At 33.1% G+C, this 20,247-nt stretch overlaps 1 protein-coding gene across 1 annotated transcript in view; it reads right to left on the bottom strand.

The window, feature by feature from the left end:
• Positions 1-12,212, bottom strand: part of LOC105366359 (Fatty acid synthase 3) — a 19,581-nt gene extending 7,369 nt beyond the window's left edge. Inside the window, exons 1-14 of the mRNA XM_011504779.1 lie at positions 12,177-12,212; positions 11,588-11,966; positions 9,294-9,544; positions 8,165-8,396; positions 7,201-7,619; positions 6,714-7,007; positions 6,115-6,325; positions 5,866-6,026; positions 4,955-5,272; positions 3,993-4,431; positions 3,445-3,816; positions 2,601-3,002; positions 1,324-2,112; positions 352-697 (exon numbers count right to left, since the gene is read on the bottom strand). Of these exons, the coding sequence (XP_011503081.1) occupies positions 352-697; positions 1,324-2,112; positions 2,601-3,002; positions 3,445-3,816; positions 3,993-4,431; positions 4,955-5,272; positions 5,866-6,026; positions 6,115-6,325; positions 6,714-7,007; positions 7,201-7,619; positions 8,165-8,396; positions 9,294-9,544; positions 11,588-11,735 (4,382 nt within the window). The 5' untranslated portion in view covers positions 11,736-11,966; positions 12,177-12,212. The remainder of the gene's footprint in view (positions 1-351; positions 698-1,323; positions 2,113-2,600; positions 3,003-3,444; positions 3,817-3,992; positions 4,432-4,954; positions 5,273-5,865; positions 6,027-6,114; positions 6,326-6,713; positions 7,008-7,200; positions 7,620-8,164; positions 8,397-9,293; positions 9,545-11,587; positions 11,967-12,176) is intronic.
• Positions 12,213-20,247: the final 8,035 nt, after the last annotated feature.

Here is a 20,247-nt window from a genome sequence, read left to right on the forward strand (position 1 = left end):
TAAAATCGTTACACAATCGTATGACAATTAAAGCTTTTGGCCGATCGAGCTGGAAGCTTATTGCCAATGATTATTTTACTTTACAATTATATTAACAAACTAAATGACTCGGATGGATAAAGCTTGGAAAATACGTTGGTCTCGTTAACGACACTATAATTATAATATAGGAAATTTTAATTACTTAATAGACTGGGCTTAGTTTACATCGCTATTGGACGAAATTATCCGACAATTGGACAAATTGTCGTTTGATTTTTCGTCGCCGTGATAGATGGTCGTTGCTACCCTTCACTCTATCGCTTAAATATCGATTGATGCAATTAGCACGCGATTAAAGGCTACGGTTACCTAAAGTTGATGGATGCGTATTCAATATTCACAAGATTATCGCTTTGTTGGTCATTTTGAATGGGCCCTTGGAACCAATTCATAGAGCTCAGATCATTACGAATGCTTTGATTGGCCCAAACATGCCTCACGGGGATTTGCGTTAAGGGAGGCAATGGGAAGTGCCTGTAACTGCCCCAAACACCATTGGGACGCAGCACCGACATCACCAAATCTTTTTCCAATTGTTTAGCGTACAAAGGCTCTTTAAGGGAGAACTTGGGTGCATTGGGGTCCTGAATGAGTATACCGCGGGCGACTGTGCCACCCAATTCTCTCTTTAGACAGTTTAAGAAACCAACCAAGCCTGGAAAATAAACAAAAAACAAAACGAAACAAATGAAATTGCCTTTGATTAATCTTATGGGCTTTAGTTTCTTGTTTGTTTCGTGAGACATTCGCAATAAAATCCTTTATTAATTAATATTCTTAAATTTGTTTCTTAATTATTATTAATTGTAATTGAAAAATGTCGTTCTGATTTATTGCGAATGTAAATAATTAGTATAAATTATAAAAAAAAAAGAAAAAAAAAAAAGGAAAAAAATATATACCTACATGCATTTGTGTGTGTGTGTGTGTGTACGTGCGTGCGTGCGTGCGTGAGTGCGTGTATATATATATATATACACACACATATATATATATATATATATATATATATATATATATATACACATACTTTCATTTTCTATTTTTTTTTCTTTTTTTTCTTCTTTTTTCTTTTTTTTTCAAAAGAATTATATGTTTGATTTTTCAATGATTTTTTTTTCAAGCAAATACGAAATTCACGTAACTTTATATAAATATATGTCGTCGTTGTCGTTGTCGTTGTCGTTGTCGTTGAAACGTATTACAATAATGTACAACTTTTATTTGCCCTGATTTATCGTTTTGTTTTTGATTAATGCTTAATTGAAGAAAATAACCTACCAATCTCGTAATCTTCACCAACGAAAATTACCCTCGTCTTAGCAGCATATTCCTTATTGATATCTTCAGTCAATGTCTCGTGCAATTGATCGACCCAATCGAAATTATCGTTTTTCATATAAATTTCAGACACCCTGTTAGGCACGCGACTTTGCTTTCTCAAAAGAATAAACGCTTCTTGTCCCACTCTTTTGGCCAGGAGAGCTATCAAGCCCCTCTTCTTAGCTTCATCTTCGAAATCTTTTGCCACCCCGGCATCCTCCCGCGATATTAAGAAGCCATTGTCCAGTAGACAATCGATAAGCACAGTCAGATTGTTCACGCGATCGGGTGTTAACAATTTATGGCCCACGGCTATAAATGTGTTGGCATCGGAACCTAATTTCCTTGCGTCGTTAATTAAAATGCTACTTGGCAGAGTGCTTTCTTTGATGGAGATGTCGATACCGGCAATGCTGATGTCCGACTGAATCAAGGGCATATCACTCAGAGCTTTCTGTATGAAAGGAGATAGAATGCTCTCGGAGGGAACATTGTCAGCCTCTTCAAGGAGCTCAATCGTTTTCACCTTTATCGTCTCGCTATTCTCCAAACAGATATGCGTCGTAAGCCGCGCAATTTCATCAAGACTAACTTGTGCTCCATCCATGTAAGGCACGAATTTCGATTCCTCGAGAACGGGCTCGCTAATCACTTTTTTTCGTGCAATCGCATTGGGCTTTAGGCCACGAATTTCTATGCCCCCGGCAACGATAATGTCGATATATTTGTTCGTGTAAGCAGCAAATACTGAGATAAAATCACAATAATTAATGACAATAATACAATGTGTATAATATAATGATGAAATAATCATTTATATAAATCGTGTATGTATGTGGATTATGGATATGTACAGTATTACAATACCCGTTGTAAATAAGTTGAATGTACATGACGATAATGTCTTATGATATATATATACATATATATATATATATATATATATAGAGAGAGAGAGAGAGAGAGAGAGAGGGGGAATGTAAATTTCTACTCTACTAATGAAATTAAATAAATTTGTTTTTTATCGTCATATATATATATATATATATATATGACGATAAAAAACAAATTTATTTAATTTCATTAGTAGAGTAGAAATTTACATTCCCCCTCTCTCTCTCTCTCTCTCTCTCTCTCTCTATATATATATATATATATATATATATATATATATATATATATATATATATATATATATATATAAATTTCAATATCATATAACCGTCAAATCCTACCTTGATTATCCTCGGTCATTGAGCGAATCATGTGGAGGTGAGCTTTCGTATCAATAACGAGTTTCGATATGCCCGTTGGTATGAATAAACCACGTGTATCTTTGCCTAAAAGCTGCAGCTGTAACAAATTATCCATGAAGGCGATCCAATTATTATGCCATGCGATCGTGCCTTTAGTGCCATCGGTTGTCGAGCTTAATATACTTCGAAAAAGGCCGGAATAATTGTATCCTCGAAGTCTCAGCTCTTTGTATATGTCGCGACTTGTCATTATCTCCTCTTTGTCTGATGTAACGTTCATTAGCTCAGGATCTACTCGCTCGTCGGATATATTAGTTGGCACGCGCACGTAACCAATCACCACAGCTGTGCCACTTTCAATGATTTCGAATCTCCCAGTACCTATCGATCGAACATTAAATGCAAGCTAATGAAGGATTTATCACGCGTCAGTATTTATCATGTGCAATGTGCAATGTGCGAATATCGAATTTACCGTTACAATGTCACTTGGCCTCGGTCACGATACTCCCATGGAACGTTCGTAAACTCGCGACGAGTCAAAGAGACTTTAGCAAGAATATATTACTTTTTTTATTTAACGTTGATATAATTTTAATAATTAATATTTGATTTCATATATTTAGTATTTCTTAATCGCAGTGAAGCCACTAGGCTTCGAGACAAAGAGCGTATTGATTTCAAATTATACTCGTATAATTGAATTTTCTCAACAAAAAAAAAAAAAAAAAAAAAAAAAATTTTAGAAATTTGAAAAAATGATAATAATCGAGCCACGTGCAAACTCATGGTTCATTGGTCGATGACGAAAGTGCGAGCTCACCCTTCTGAATCATAACGATGAATTCGATGAAACCGTCTTTAGTGAGGGTCGTGGCTCTGAGGAACCTTACGTCCTCGAACACGATGGGGACTTCGGTGTAAAGCTCCCCACGCATCATACCAATGGTTTCCCAAATAATACTCAAATATCCCGTGGCAGGGAAGAGATTCCTTCCGTCTATAACGTGCCCCTCCATAAACTCAAAGTCCTCGTCGGAGTAGGTGACACGTACCGCTCGCTCGCCCGACGTGATTTTCTCCTGGAGTCTGTAGGACGTGACGTACCAGTCGTCGGTGTGTATCCACTTGATGTGTGGCGAGATCATGGGCGTCGTGCGGCTCACCGGATACGAGACGCGTGGATATAATTTGTCTATTTGAAACGGACAATTTGTCCTTTAATCGTCAAATTTGCTTAGCCACGACAATAAATTTAACGCTAAAACCAAGGGATAATTAGCGAGGTCCATTCTAAGAATTATTGGCAGGAGCTATTGGGAATGCGTAGGCATACGGATAGGCGTACACGCTATAGCAGCGATTACTTACCAAACTGAGGATGGAGTCCGGAGTTGAACATTTGTCCAAGTCCCACGGCGAGCATGTCGACGTTGTCTGGGTGCTCTCGCTTCGTTAGGGATATGTTGGTAATGGTAGGATCGAGGGACCGTCGCAGGATGCCCTGGAGAAGACCGTGTGGCGCTATTTCAATGACGATGGCGTCCTTGGGTATGAGTTGGGCAGTCTCATGGAACAATACGGGATTGAGGAGATTGTTGGTGTAGTATTCGGCGGACGAGAGTCGGGCAGCCGTGGTGTTCCACTTGTCACGTGGCACCGATGTACTCAACCACTTGGAGCTACGGGGTTTCGGCGCGGGGATGACTTTATGCATGTAGGCGAGTAATTTGGGACCTGCGGCAGCGATGTAGCGACTGTGGTACGGAATGTTGCTGCATGGCACTTCTTTTGCGAAAATGTCGTTTGCCTGTTAAAGTACGTCGTGCTTTTATACGTGCTATCTTCGTTCGTGCCGTGTCCCTTTGCCGACCGTCGATTAGAAATCTCTAGCGGAGCCGCGATCGAGGCATCATCGATCGACCATTAGACATATCATCGGGAGATTAAATTAGGAGCATCGACTGACGCTTGGACACCACCTTGGACGCCACATCTACTTATTTCGTTCTTTTCTCCTTTTATTTTTTTTCTGTTCTTTTCTTTGTTTCTTTTTTTTTTTGTTTTTTTTTTTTTTGTTTTTCTTTTGTTTTTCTTTTGTTTTTCTTTTGTTTTTCTTTCGTTTTTCTTTTGTTTTTCTTTTGTTTTTCTTTCGTTTTTCTTTTTATTTTTTGTTTTTCAACGAGAGTAAGGCGCGCCCCATCGTGAAAGCACGACATCGAGTTAATCGAGCTTACGGTAATGCTGCAATTTTCAAAACCCCGAGTCGTTAAAAGTACGGATGGCAAAGCGACACGGCACACACGGACGATAAGGGAAATGGCGCGTCGTACTTGCAGTTTGGCGACAAAATTCTTCATGGACTCTGCGGGGCCACTGATTGTCGTGTTGTCGGATGCGTTATAGCAGGCGATTTCTATATCGGGCGGACACATCGCTCTGAGATCCTCGGAGCCAAGGCCAACGGCTGCCATCGAGCCGTGCACGAACTTCGTCTCGATGGATGCGAGGCCACGGGAGTAAGCCGACAGGATCATCTGCTCCGTTGTTAAGCAGTCGTCGGCGTAGGCACAGCCCAACTCGCCGACCGAGTGGCCGATCACGTTGTCCGCTTCGATGTTGACGGATCGTAGAACATCCACGAGACCGATCTGTCGATCGAAGCATTTTCATTTTCTCCAATTAATCGTGATCGTTTGCTTGAAATCGCTTAATAAATTGTTCGTTAAAGTTAATAATCGGGAGCGTCAGATGGCTATTGCTCGTTAAGCACGAAACAATTATCTAATTATCATGAATTTTTATTTGTTTTTTTTTTTTTTTTTTGTTTATTTTTGTTTGTTTGTTTTGTTATGTTTTGTTTTGTTTTAAAGGCGAAGGTTAGAGGTAGTAGTAGATAAATTTGATGAATTAAGAGAAAATGGATGTGGCTATGTCACTATTCTTGGTCGGACATTTTCACATTATCACATTTTTGCAATTATCGATCTTCGTTGAAATCCTACGAGGAGAATTTATTATAATGTAAGGGGAGCATGTTTATTGTGATTTTTAAGCATCGAAGAAGCCTGCAATGTAATTTTAAAGAATGATATAATCATCCGAACAAGCTCACGGACGAAACGAAATTTATTTGCAAAACAAACTGTTAATTACGCATACTTTCTATAAATTATATATAGAGCAACGGTAAAAAAAAAAAAAAAAAAAAAAAAAAAAAAACTAATATTAATTATAATGTTACCTGAATAGCGGCAATTCCAACGAACGAATGTAAAATGTTGTCGAAAATTGCTTTATCCTTCTTCGTAATTATATTTACGATATCGATATTGTGGGGCTTCAGAGCTGCATCGCATCTTCTTATTGCCTCGGCAAATACTGGCAGACGCATCAGCGACTGGCCTGTAATAAAAATTCGAAGAATAAACAATGACACATTGTCGTTTAATCGGGATTAAAAGACGCTGACGTAAGGGATGAAGAAGCTTACCCATTCCTGGCCACTGAGATCCCATCCCGGAAAATAGGAACCAAACGGGCCTCTTCGTTCCCAGGTAGTTTTTAATTTCCCTTCTTGGCTGTTCAACGTAGCCACGTGGAGGCAAGATAGTGTAGCCACGAAATAGGTGGCCCTTTATACCCTCCGAATGAATGTCGTGAAAAAGTTTTACATATTCTACGTCCGTCACTCTGCTTTCAATCTCGAATAGGCAAAACACAAAAACAAAACAAAAAGATCAATTACAATTAAAAGCACTTATTAGGACACAAATTAGGAAAGGCAAAACCATAATAATCATTGGGCGTTCCATAAGCAATTTTACTACCATAAGCAGCACCGTAGCTCCTCAATGTAAATTAAAACTCAATGTAAATTATACGTCTGTGTGTGTATATATATATATATAAATAAACATATATATATATAAACATATATATAAACGCAAAAACTAAATGAAAAGACAAGAAAAGAAAAGAAATGAAGAGAATGGCAAACAAAAAAAAAAAAAAAAAAAAAAAACCCCTTCATTGTCTATATTATTTACGTAGGCTAGATTTATGCACACCAAGGTTTGCTCTAGCACTTACATCATCCAAAAGAGCAATCACCGCTGCTTCCGTACGCCCGGACACACCCACCACTCGGGGCAAATCGTCATTCGGCTGTCCATTGTTAACCTTCTCTTTGGTCCAGGATTTGAGAAGGATGTGAGCGTTTGCTCCGCCAAATCCAAATGAATTTATACCAACTAAGCCGCCGTTCCAGGGCGTCGGTTCCGTAACAACCACAACTCGATTCTGCTCTAGAGCCTCGATTCCCTTGCGCTTGTTCTTAAGATGTAAGTTTGGCGGTATCAAGCCAGTTTCCATCCCAATAATGACCTTCGATCGGAAAAATTACCATTTCAATTTAATTCGTCAGTACGGCAATTTGAAAGTGATGTCGAAGGAAGAATGCATAATGGCGGGGCGCCAGTCGATATTTCGAGTATTAAAAGAAAGTCGCGTCGAGTAGTAAGAGAAGTAAGAGATGGACAAATCGCCAATGATAATGAAGTCCGATAATTCCACGAACCTTGGCGACGGAGCAGAGTCCGCTCGCTGGCTCGGAGTGCCCCAAGTTGGACTTGATCGAGCCGATGTAGAGGGGCTCCTTGCGATTGGTACAGAAGATCTTGTCGATCGCGTTCAGTTCCTCGGGATCGCCGACACTCGTCCCCGTCCCATGGGCCTCGACGAACTCCACCGTGCTCGGTGGTATCTTAATCTCCTCGTAGAATTCCTTGAGGAGGGTGGCTTGCATGACGCTCGAGGGAAAAGTGATACCCTGCTCCTTGTAGCCGTCGCAGTTCGTCTTACTGTGGACGAAGGTCGCGTAGATACGCTTCGCGTCCTTGGCCTTCTGCAGGAAGACCACGCAGATGGCCTCGCTCCTCGCGTAGCCGTTTGCCGCCTCGTCGAAGGACTTGCATCGTCCGTCCGGCGATAGCACACCTTGTCGTTGTTTAAAAATACCTTACATTACAACGGCTCCTCCTCCTCCATTATTCCATCGGCATTCGAGAAGGCGCCATGCTTTTGAATTCGTCGCGCCAAATTCTTATTGGAAAATGCTACTTATCAAGTAACCGAGAACTTCGTATCGCTTCGTATGTATACAAAATGCTCTCTCGTATACCATGGATCAATCAACCGTCACCATCTTAACCACCGTCCCTCTACCTTAATTGCAAATGGCTAACAAAGTCAACGTTAAGTAAACGCCAATAATTTCACATTGTCAACTAGCGATTGTAGCGCTCGTCTCGCGATACAAAGATTAGGCATTGAGAGACCGACCGAGCTTTCCATTTTCCAAAGCAAGCAACTTTCGATAAACGATTTTTGCACGACGTGTAATTCGCGTAATGCAGCTTAAAAGTCAGAAGCCTTCGCGAAGCCGAATGTCTCTCTGGATAATGACCCGTGGGACCCTGGGGGCTAAAACTGGGGGATAATAAGGGCGACACGTTAATCGAAATCTTAAAAGTCAACGATACCCAGTCTGGAGAACTGAAGCGAGACGTAGGGATGGAGGCAGAGGTTGACGCCACCGACGATCGCGCTCTCGCACATGCCGTCGTTCAATGCTCGGTAGGCGTGTTCCATGGCGAAGAGGCTCGAGCTGCAGGCCGAGTCGACCGAATAGCTCGGCCCAGTCGCGCCCAGCCAGTAGGAGATGCGATTCGCCAACATGGCGCGACTGCAGCCCGTGATACCCAGCCCGTTGATCTGCAATCATTAATCCTCCTCTCAGACACTGCTGACGCTGGTTCTTTCTCCCCATCCCCATACTCATACCCATACCCATATCCGTAACCCCCCCCCCCCCCCCCCCCCCCCCCCCCCCCCCCCCCCCCACACCCCCCCCCCCCCCCAGTTACCCATTCGCAATGACCGTCGCGTTCGCGAGGAGTGGCTGCTCCTTTGGTATTCCATACATACTATTGCATATATTTGCGTAATTGTCCATTCGAGAGAGCGAAAGAGCCATTTTGTCTTAATAAGGAGTCTCCTAGTTAGCTAGGAGTTTCCTTTATATAAGTAAAAGTGCAAGCCTCTCTCTCTTTCTCTCTCTCTCTCTCTCTCTCTCTCTCTTGAAAATTTTATTCGCTCGACAGAACATTCCATTCTACCAAGCTTTCGATGCGTTTAAAATTTTACGCTCAAATAGCACGAGCGCGTTAAACAAATGCTTTATCCTACTTATAAAGTGTTCGTTATGTATCGAAAATCCATATGCACGACACGGGACGCGAGTATCAATTTGAAATTTAAAAAGTTGCCAAACCTTGTAGTTTGTGCATATTCATGGCTTACGATGAATATGTACTCGTTCATTGGGAATATCAATCATTAATGAGTTTTTTTTTGTTGTTTTTTGTTGTTGTTGTTGTTTGTTGTTGTTGTTGTTGTTGTTGTTTTTGTTTTTGTCTTTTGTTGTCGTTGTCTTTTGTTGTGGTTATTGTTGTTGTTGTTTTTTGTTGCATATTTCCTAAAGATTTTAAAGCCTCATCTAAACGTTACGAACAACGAATATACAAGATTATTTAACGCTCGAGTGGCTTGGAGTGGACCGACGGACCAACACACGTTAAAAATCATCCTGCCCAGGAGACGTCATCTTACGTGTAACTTTTCATAGAACCAAGTCTTCTCCGACTCGGAGAAGCAGGCGCCAATGAATACTCCAGTCTTGCTGCCGCGAAGCTGTCGCGGATTTATCCCAGCGTCGATAATGGCCTCGTAGGTGTGCTCCATCAGAATCCGGCACATCGGGTCCATCGTGTGCGCCTGCTTAAAGTGGACACCGAAGAACGAGGCGTCAAACTTCTCCAAGCCATTGATTTTTCCCACGCTCTGTGGGATTTCCGGGTGATCTGTGCGAGAGAAGAAGCAAAACTAAGATTCCCTACGTGACCTTCTCACAATGGGGGTTGCTTCGAGGTCATTAGGAGTTACTATTACTCTATTACTATAAAACTGTCGTTTGCCCTGCATTATCACGAGTCCTCGTTATCTATTACATGATGAAAGAATATTTTTAAAAGTCAGATTTCTTTTAACGATGTATGGAATTGTATCGATCGACGTAACATGGATATAAATTAAAACTTATTTTTAACATAAAATTTAGTGTATCGTTCGTCAAAGAAAAGAAACAAGCAAATTAAAAGAAAAAAAAATGTCGACTCACTTTTGTTCGGAATTTTTCTGAAGAACTTCATCATTGTTAAATATATATATATATATATATATATATAATACTATAAAAAATGTATATATAAATAATACGCAAATGAATAAATTAATTTATTTAATAATAAGAAAGAGTGGTTTTTCAATCATATAAAATATAAAATATCGCAAAATTGTATTATAAATCGATTTTTGTCATATTTTATTAACCTTTTAACACATATCATATTATTATAACATTATAGGGACGTTTATAAAAGATATAATTTTTTGACAATGAAATAAAATTGTGCGTTTACGTAAAGTATTATAATAGTAATGAAATTTCAGAATTCCAATCGTCTATTGGAACGAGAAAAAAAGTTTAATAAATAATATAATAATTCTCTAAATATTAATAGCAATGTAATAATCCATTTATATTATTATAATTATCCGGATATTTGCTTTTATTATCTATTAAAAACAAAAACAAAACAAAACAAAAAAATGTAATAATTAATGATAGTATAAAAGAAAAATGATAAATGTGTTATTATTTCATTTGCTCTGCTCCAATTCTGCTTCTAATGTTATACAATTATTATTATTTAGAAAATAAATTATTTTTCGCATTTTTCTTCCAATGTTACGATTTAAAGTACATTAACAATTAACGAAACTGAATATTTTAGAAATTTCTGGTTAAATTTTTTTCGTTCAAGTACTTTTAATCGAACACAACTGAATCGAAAATATACAAATTTATGTCTTTAAAAAATAAATTCTGTATATAGAAACACAATTAAATTCAATTAAATTAATTCAATTATAATGTCTGATGATGTCTCTAGTGATGATGTAAGTATGATATGTCTCATAGTATGTTCCATCTCTATTTATTAAATTTCTACTTATAATTAGGCTGTTTTAATTTATATTTTTTTTTGCCATCGTTTATGCAACGTATTAGTGTTGTCAATAAAAAAATTAAATTAATCTTATCATAAATTATCATGATTATACTTACTATATTATAAAATATCAAAACATTTAATTAAGAAAAATAATTTATTTCATTATTTTTAATATTATTTTATATATATTCGTATATTATTCCTTGACTTGAAATAACCTAATCAATCTGATTCAACAACTTGTTTGCAATTATTCCTACGTTATTTATAATAAAACCTTGTTAATGGATTCGATTAATTTGCAGCATCAAACAATACGTGAATAATCTAATCAATAAATCCAAGTTCATACGTTTTTCCTTTCGTTTTTTTTTTTTTTTTATAAATTCTTTTCTTATATTACTTTTTTACGGCTGTAAATAAAGTAACTCAAAGCATAATGTAACGTTTTAATGCAATATTACGTTATGCCAAAAATAGTAAGTTAGAATGATTAATTATTGGTTGTAGTTTAAAACAACAGCTTCGTGATTTAAATGTGATTTTAAAAAAATAAAATTAAAAAAAAAAAATTAATGCACATCTTAAAGTCTCGCGAGAACATTTATGCACAATTAAAATAGTTAGCAACAAATAAGCAATAATTTAACAAGTAGATAAATGCAAAAAATTTGAAGCTCCATCGATCCAATGACAACCCACTAACGTTTTCTTTCTACCACTTAAAAATCTCATCCTTTAAAGCGTTAATTATCATTGATTTTATTTAACGGTCAAACTGCCCCGACAATCCCTCAAACAATAAGCGTCTATAAGTCAAGGACTTACCTAATTGCCAACGACGGTCGTCATCCGTTACGAGATCAACCTTATTCATAAGATTATCACGCAACAAGTGAATGTTATCAGAGTCGGGAAATCTGCCCGCTATACCACTGATAACAATCTCATCTCTGGGTTCAATTTTCACCGGCATCTTTAATACGTTTTTATACCCTTTATTATTAGTGTAATTCAAGGCACTTTGTCAAACCCTTTGTTTTTGATAAAAATTGATAGTGTTCACTTATCGCAGCACAGGAGGCACAGGACGTTCCGGTTATCCCAAACGTTCGTGCTCGACGAAGAAGAAATTGTAATACAAATTAGACTGAGCACGTAAACATGAGAGTTCAAATTTCCGCTTGATTTCCAAAAATTGACGCCACTGGAAAGGGGAGGGTGAGAAAATGATAGAATAAGTATGCGAACGTAAATGAGTGTCTGATAGAGCGTGCAAGTGAGAATCAGTAATATATATATATATATATATATATATATATATATATATGCGTGTGTGCGTCTGCGCGCGTGTGTATGTATGTATAAAGAGAATAGAGAGAGAGAGGGAGAGAGAGAGAGAGACAAACACACACACCTCGCGGCACAAATATAATGAAGGACCGCGAGCGCGCAACTAAACGCTGCGTTGGCAAAATTGAGCCTTTTATAACAGCGGTTTTCCCATAGTGAAACCCCTGCATTAAAATTTCAAATTTAATCATTTTAAGCGGATTAACGAATTGCCATCACCTCTCACATTAGATCCAATCGCTTTTCGATTCTTCTATAATACTCTTTCTTCCTTTCCTTTCTTCTTTTTTCACGTTCTTCCCTTCCTCTATAATACACCGATGTGCATTCGATAAGGTAAATCATGTATTGTTTTATCGACCCGAGGTCATTAGATAAGTATTTTGCGATTTGCTGTTTTATCCATTCAAGGGGATACCAATACAAATTCTCATTTAAGTTGATTAAAAAACAGCTGGATACGAATTATAAATAAGAATTTTAGACAAGAATAATAAATAAGCTTGCGGAAAAATATTACTGATCGAGTCATTCAAAATCACGTTGTGGCTTCATAGAAATTTCATTAGTTGGTTTTTTTCAAAAGTTTTCACTAATTCTTATCTTAATATATATATATATATATATATATATATATATATAAATTCTTATCTTTGGAAATACATTTGCAATTTAATAGTGGCTACGAAATTATTTTTTGATTGGCCAAGTTTTATAAAAAACACCAAAATAAATAATAAAAATTTAAATAACATATGGAGTAATAAGGTTAATTCATTTTTTCATTAAATATAATTTATAAAACTATATTCATTAGTTATATCTAACGTATTTAAAAAAAAAAAAAAAAAATACCTGTAATATAATAATGTAAATATTCATTTATTTCATAGTATACATTAAAATAATAATATTTTCAATAAATTTTTTTAAACAATCTTACATCTACTCAATAAAATATATAAATTAATTTTTCTTAAATTATAATTTTTTTTTTCCTAATATAGATTCATATATTTATTGTTGATGATATTAGTAACGTGAGCATAATTTATAATATTCATAAGGAATATTGATTAATTTTTATTTTACAAAAAGTAAGGAATATCTTGAGATTTTGAGATATCGAGTAAAAATAAATTTTCACCTCATTATTTGTAATAAGGAATAGTTGAAAATTAATAATAAAAAAAAATTTAATAATTGTAAGCTTTTTAAATGCCGTGAAATTATGCTTATATCAATTACTTTTATTTATTTGCAACAAATATTTTTAAAAATTATGTAAGTATTTCTCGAAGAGTAGTAAAATTTTTGAATGAAGGAAATGTCATTAAAACTATTCGTATTTATTATACAAATTGCTTAATATCACTTTATATTCTTCCTTGCATTACACAAAAGTTGAAAAATATTCGAATGAAGAATTTTGAAAAATATAAAACAATAAGATCTTTCATTTTTATATAAAATTATTATCTATATTGTTTTATGGTTTGCATAAAATTTCAGAGAAAAGTGTATGTATGATTCAATTACGGCAAATGATTTGCAGTTTCCGGGTTGTATTGTTCAAATAAATAATTTCATCTATTCGATTGTTATAGAACTTTCAAAATATACATAGTTGTGTCGATATACAAATTATAATTTAAATTATTACTCAATTATTAATTAAGCATATATTAATTAAACTTATATAAAATTTCTTTTTAATTTCTTACAAAGCTGAAATTTATATATTTTTATACTTATCGCAATTAATTGACATCTATGAATTCAATTTTCAATATATTCAAAAATATATGCTCTAATGAGTAAATGAATTCATATTATTCCACTAATCTCTCGTCATTGTTAATTTATTTCAAGATTATCGATTATTTGATAAATTTGATATAATAATGAAAGATTGAAAACAAAATTTTTTGACTAACTTACAATTGTACTCGAACTTTTATAAATTTAATTCGTATATGTTAACAAATTGAATTATACACTTCATGGAAAACTTGATTTCATATCATTAATAATGTTAAATACTTAATAAATGATGACACGAAGGTATAAATAAGCGGAGAAGTGTAAATTCGTCCAATTTTTAGTTACGTTAATTATTGTGATAATTAATAATATTAGATTTTGAGTAAAATTTTATATAAAAATTATAAGTATTTTAGTAAATTTCAAGAGAATAAGTGTTTATAATAACTATTTCTCAATATTATATTTCGTTTTGCTTAAATTTAAATACATTTCTATTGCCAGATAATTTCAATTCTAAAATGTTAAATTTAATATTGCGTAAACAAAATTTATTTTATAGTAGAAAATGAGTCTTACAATAAATAATATTTGCAGTTTAAAATATTTGTTAATCTTACATATCAATCATTATAAATCATATATATATATATATATATATATATATATGTTTTATTAATATTTACAATAGAATAACAGTAATATTAAATATAAAGGCAATTTTAAAAAAGAATGATAATTGCTTTTTACATAAGTATTTCACACATATTTCTATATTATTCAATATGTGAAAGGAAATTGTTCGAAAAATAATCTATTAATAATGTAAGTTATTTGAGATAAAGAATATTGATAAAAAATGTTTAAAAAATTTGTAATTTATATTTACAGCAATATACTCGAGAATTAAGTTTTATATAATTCAATGTCACTAAGAGAGATTCTACTTACTAAAGCATAATATTCGTCTATATTTACGTGAATTAAGATTCAAACTACTTAATTTAAAAGAAACATTCAAATGTAGTTTAGAAAGAAAATTTAGAGAAGAATATTTTATATAAGCGTGTTTATGTAGAAAGAAGCAATTAGAAGGAATTTAAAAAAATCGCCGTATGCTTCATTGTCAATTTCTTTTAAATCACACTTAGGAAATAATAAGTAAGCAAAACCTAATTTGTATTTAAGTAAAAATGGTTATCCTTGCCCTAGAAAAGGTAAAATTATAATAAATAGATGTCTTAATTTTTTTAATGACTTGAAATGGATAATAAATGAAGGAATATCGCAGATGCATTTGACCATTGCCGTATATAAAATATACACGACAAAGTTTTATTTAAACTTTAACCTATAATATGAATTATTTATTCGTGTAAAAATATTCCACTACAGCTACAAGTTTCATTACAAATAATTTATTTGTATTATACGCATAAAAATGATAAGTTTTTATTTATTGCAATTTAATAAACAGTAGTACATTAATGCAAATAGTGTTTATGTGAGCATTGAAATTTAAAAAAATTAGGCGATAGTTATTGCTTCGATTATTAGCAATTAACAATTTTTCTAAACTAATTCCATAATATATAAAGAAATAAATTTTATTCTATTACAACTAATATGATAATAATAGCCAGGAAGTATTGTAGTTTCTCTTAATATCTCTAGCTTCATTTCTAGTTTTACTAGAAGAATTGTTAAATTTTACAATGAGACGGTTATTTTAGATTTTTTATCTCATCTATATTAGTACTTTTATTTCATTTTTATTCAATATAGCTTTAGCATCGACAGTATTTTCAAATATTTTTTAACAAGTATTAAATATTTGATAACCCATAAGTTATTCTTGATATTTTTACATGACAACAATATTGTTCTACATACGATAATGTTATTATAAATTATAATAGGTTCTTTTATATATTATATACACATACGCATATATATATATATATATATATATATATATTTAAAACGGATTTGTTCAAGGTTAAGCGCATAAAACATAATAAATAAATCTTTAAATTTCGAAGTACTTCCATTTCGTTGGATTCGAGTTACTTTATTTTTATGGTTTATATAATTACCGATTATAAAAATATGTTAATTAATATAGTAAATATGGAATTTAAATTAAACAATGTAATGAAATTCTCGATTCTACACACAATAGCGTCATTAAAAAATATATATTTTATAAACAATACACAAGCACAGCTTTCATATAAAACAACTATTTAAATTCATTATAATAATTAAATTGTACAATGTAAATTAATATCGATTTACAAATGTAATAATCGAGAATTAATTGTGAAAGGTAAATAATATAATTCATGCAACATACATTTTATTGCTTAAATGTTATTGAGTTATGAAGTTTTCGATGATATGACAATTTATTTTCAGGATATGAACTAGGACATTTTGATTAATAATTTAAACTTCTATTAAAATTTGAAAATCATAAATTGTTTACTTTAACACTTTTATCAGTAATATAAGCATTGAAAAGTAATAGTAGTAGTAGTAGCAATAATAATTATTATTCACGCATGTTAACAATTTTCCATTTAAATCTCTATTTAATATCAGATATTTAAGATACGAGAGAGATTTTTAAGTAAAATATAAAAAAATAGAGTCGAAATATACTTAATAAATGTAGATTTTAAATAAATAATTAGAAATGTATTTTTACTAAAGATCAAATAGTTATTTTATATCATTATTACGCAATACATTATTACGATTAATTTTAGATCATATTATTTTGAAACTTATATAATAAAAATGAATCGATATAATTTACTATATCGAAAGGATGTAGATTATTACTATAATATTCAAAATCTTCAATTATTCAGCATATACAATTATAATAAATACACTCATTGAAAATGTTAACAATCGATTAAAAAAAAACAAAAAAAAAACAACAATAGTAATTTTATACTTCGCATTCAAGTTAATTTTAGAAAATACTTGCAAAACTACATAATTACAACAGCAAAATAAAATACATTCGATTATAATAAATGTATTGTCGTTATATTCTAGATAAAAGAATCTAATTACCATTCTAAGATAGATAAAAAAAAAAAAAAACGTATATTAAAAAAAACGTCATAAATTTTATGTAGTGGATCATAAAATTATATATAAATAAGGAAGAAATAAAATAAGCAAAGAGTCTTAACTTTCTTTCATTGTACTATAAAATTCGCTAGTCTACGGTTATTCCTAATGAATATGTATTGATGCACAGATACTAGACAGTGTCAAGGACTAGCGGAAGTCGCATTGAATCGACATTGTATTACGTATTTGTAATCTTGATTGTCTCACTTTTTCATTGCAAACTGCTTTCTTTCATAACAAGATATGCTGATAAATTTTTTAAAATTTCTGTAACCATTGTCAAATGGTATACGATTAAATTAAATTTGTCTTTAAGACTTACATTTCATTTAATAATATATATATATATATATATATATATATATATATATATATATATAATAAATTAATCAATGAGAATTTTCAGGATTGAAATTAAAGATGAGAAATTTTGTTAATAGATTTCCTATAGCAGATCACACAGCCATCCAAAACTTTAAAATACGCAGTTTAAGTTTTCAAGTAACTTTTTATACTTTTAATTATCCATAATTGATCTCGATTATACATAAAAATAGTTTCTATATAAAATTACTAAAATTATTGTATTTTGAAAATTAGCTCAAGTGATTTTTAAATTTCTATACATTTAAGTACTCTACTATTATATTTTTAAATAATTTTAAAAATATTTAATAAAGCATTATTAGAAATTTTATAATAATATTTAGCAATATATTGTAAATAAAAAAATTTTTAAGATGAAATTTGAATATATTTGTACAATCAATTGTAATGTCATTTGCATATGACCCCAGTGACTATATAAATATTGAAGAACGACAAAAACTCCATGATTTTTTTATTCTCTTTTTCTTTTGAGTTCTCTCTCTTTCTCTCTTTACCCTGCCCCTCCCCCCCGCCCCCCACCAATCTCTCGCTAGCTCTTTTGATGATTTTTTTTTTCTTTTTACTTCTTCGTCTTCTTTTGCTTTCGATATACGCCTGCATTTAGAGAAGAGCCGAAAAGTTCATTAAATTGCGAACTTTATCGAGTTCTCTAATGTATGTATAGAAATAAATAATTGAAAATTTTATTTTAATTCCTTATTGCGAAAAGAATAAACTATTATTGTGAGAACTGCAGTTTCGATTTATTGGTATACATTGAATAGATAAAATAGTTAAGTAGAGCAAAGTATATAATAGTAAGAGAATATTTTATAAGCAAGAGATAGATAGAGAGAGAAAGAGAGATTGTGTATTAGAGAGAGAGAGAGAGAGAGACAGAGACAGAGACAGAGAGAGAGAGAGAGAGAGAGAGAGAGAGAGTATTTATGAAACAAAATATGAAAAAAAAAAATTTATAATTTCAATTAAAATGTTAGCATACTACCATACCATTATTTTAGGCTCACAGTAAAGTTTGATTGGAAAATTTTAAACTTTTATACGAATATAATTTAAAATTGAAATGCCCGTTTTATTAGCGATCTTTTGTCGAAATTTTTATTATTAGCTAATGCAAGTAGTAGGTAAGGAAATTAATTGGTAGCCATTTAGGAAAATAAGGATGGGCACAAGAAGCAGAATAATGTAGAAAGAAGGGATGATATTAACAACTATTACTAACAAATTCCATGATGCCAACTGACTTTGGCCGAACTCTTGCAATTCAGCCACTGAAATTTTTAGATAAGCAAAGTTGAGCCGTATCGACTGGGTTCGTTAGTGGTTGGCTCCAGTGCTCGGCTTCAACGGACTTTACCAGGATTCAATGATCGAGCGACGATCGAGACATCTTAATTTAACGAGTCAACGAGCAGCACCGAGACTACATATATTTATATTGCATTACGTGTTACATTTTTTGCAAGCGCATGAACATACACCCATTCAGCCATCCATACGTACCCTCGAAAAATCATACAAGTCTATTCTAAAGCCGCTCGACTGCCACATTCGTTTCTTCAAAAAGGTGAAGGAGGAGGAGGAGGAGGAGGAGGAGGAGGAGGAGGAAGGAGGAGGAGTAGAGAGAAGGGGAGAGAGAAAGTAGAATCGGTGGTGAGACGACTGCCTAGAAGAACCTCCAACTCTCGTTTTCCGCCAACTCCTTGTTCTCCGTTGGTTGTCCACTCTCTCTCTCTCTCTCACACACACACGCACACACACGCACGCACGCACGCACGCACGCACCGTGATGTTCGATTCATGAAATAAATTTGGAGCACAGTATACGCCGTCTAATTGCTGGTTAAACTAAATTTTGTATTTTTTGTTCATTCTTCCTCTAAGCAGACGACATTTAAGTAAAGAGCCAAACAGCCTGATCGAACAATGTCAACATTACATTAATATTTTATACAAATAAACGGTTTGTTACCTAACTAAGTGTGCAGTTGCCCCCTTCAGATTCTCCATGAAACTTGTCTGAAACTTCTGCCTTCTTTATCGTACTATTATATCTTTACTCGATATAAGACATTGTGAAAGAAAAATTAAATCAGTTCTCGATAATAGATCCTCGACGATGAGATATCATAGGGAAATTGTGAAATATGTGCGTGCGTGCGTGTATGGTCAAAGCCCGGAAATGTCATGCCTGTAATATAATTATTATTTGTCCGTGTCACCTTGTACCGATGCTCGTCTATTAATCGATAATAGTTTTATTCCCTTACCAGAATTCATGTTGTAGTATCGTATTATGCGGCATTAATGATAGGATAAAACGTCACTACGCAAACATTTACAATTAAAACCAATTTTCGAATATTTTTATTTTTTCCATTGCTTACGAAATTCCCGAAAGAGATACTTACAAATGTTGTATAGAAAGATTTTTTCTATCAGCATATTATGATACGATTATAATTAAAATTATGATTATATCAATTATATCCTCCTCTACTTACTAACGTTAAAAATTTCATTTTACCAATATGAAAAAAGTAAATATGATTTACGCATTGCTTAATTATCACAGCATATACAGTGGCTGGGAGGTTTTGTAAAAATTTTCATTATAAGGAGGAATTAATTAAAGTGAAAATGACATTTCACGTGACATGTTTTTAATTGTGAAAATTTAACGTTGTCGTTTACAAATTTCACCGGCATTTACTGCAAATTAACAATTTATTGATCGACTGAGAAATTGCTGTAAAATAATGATTATCGACGGATCGATTGAATTATAATGTTAACGATTCAATAGCTTCATTGTTCGTCTAGAATAGTTG

This window comes from Ceratosolen solmsi, unplaced genomic scaffold, assembly GCF_000503995.2.
Source record: "Ceratosolen solmsi marchali unplaced genomic scaffold, CerSol_1.0 scaffold70, whole genome shotgun sequence".
NCBI classification, from domain to species: domain Eukaryota; kingdom Metazoa; phylum Arthropoda; class Insecta; order Hymenoptera; family Agaonidae; genus Ceratosolen; species Ceratosolen solmsi.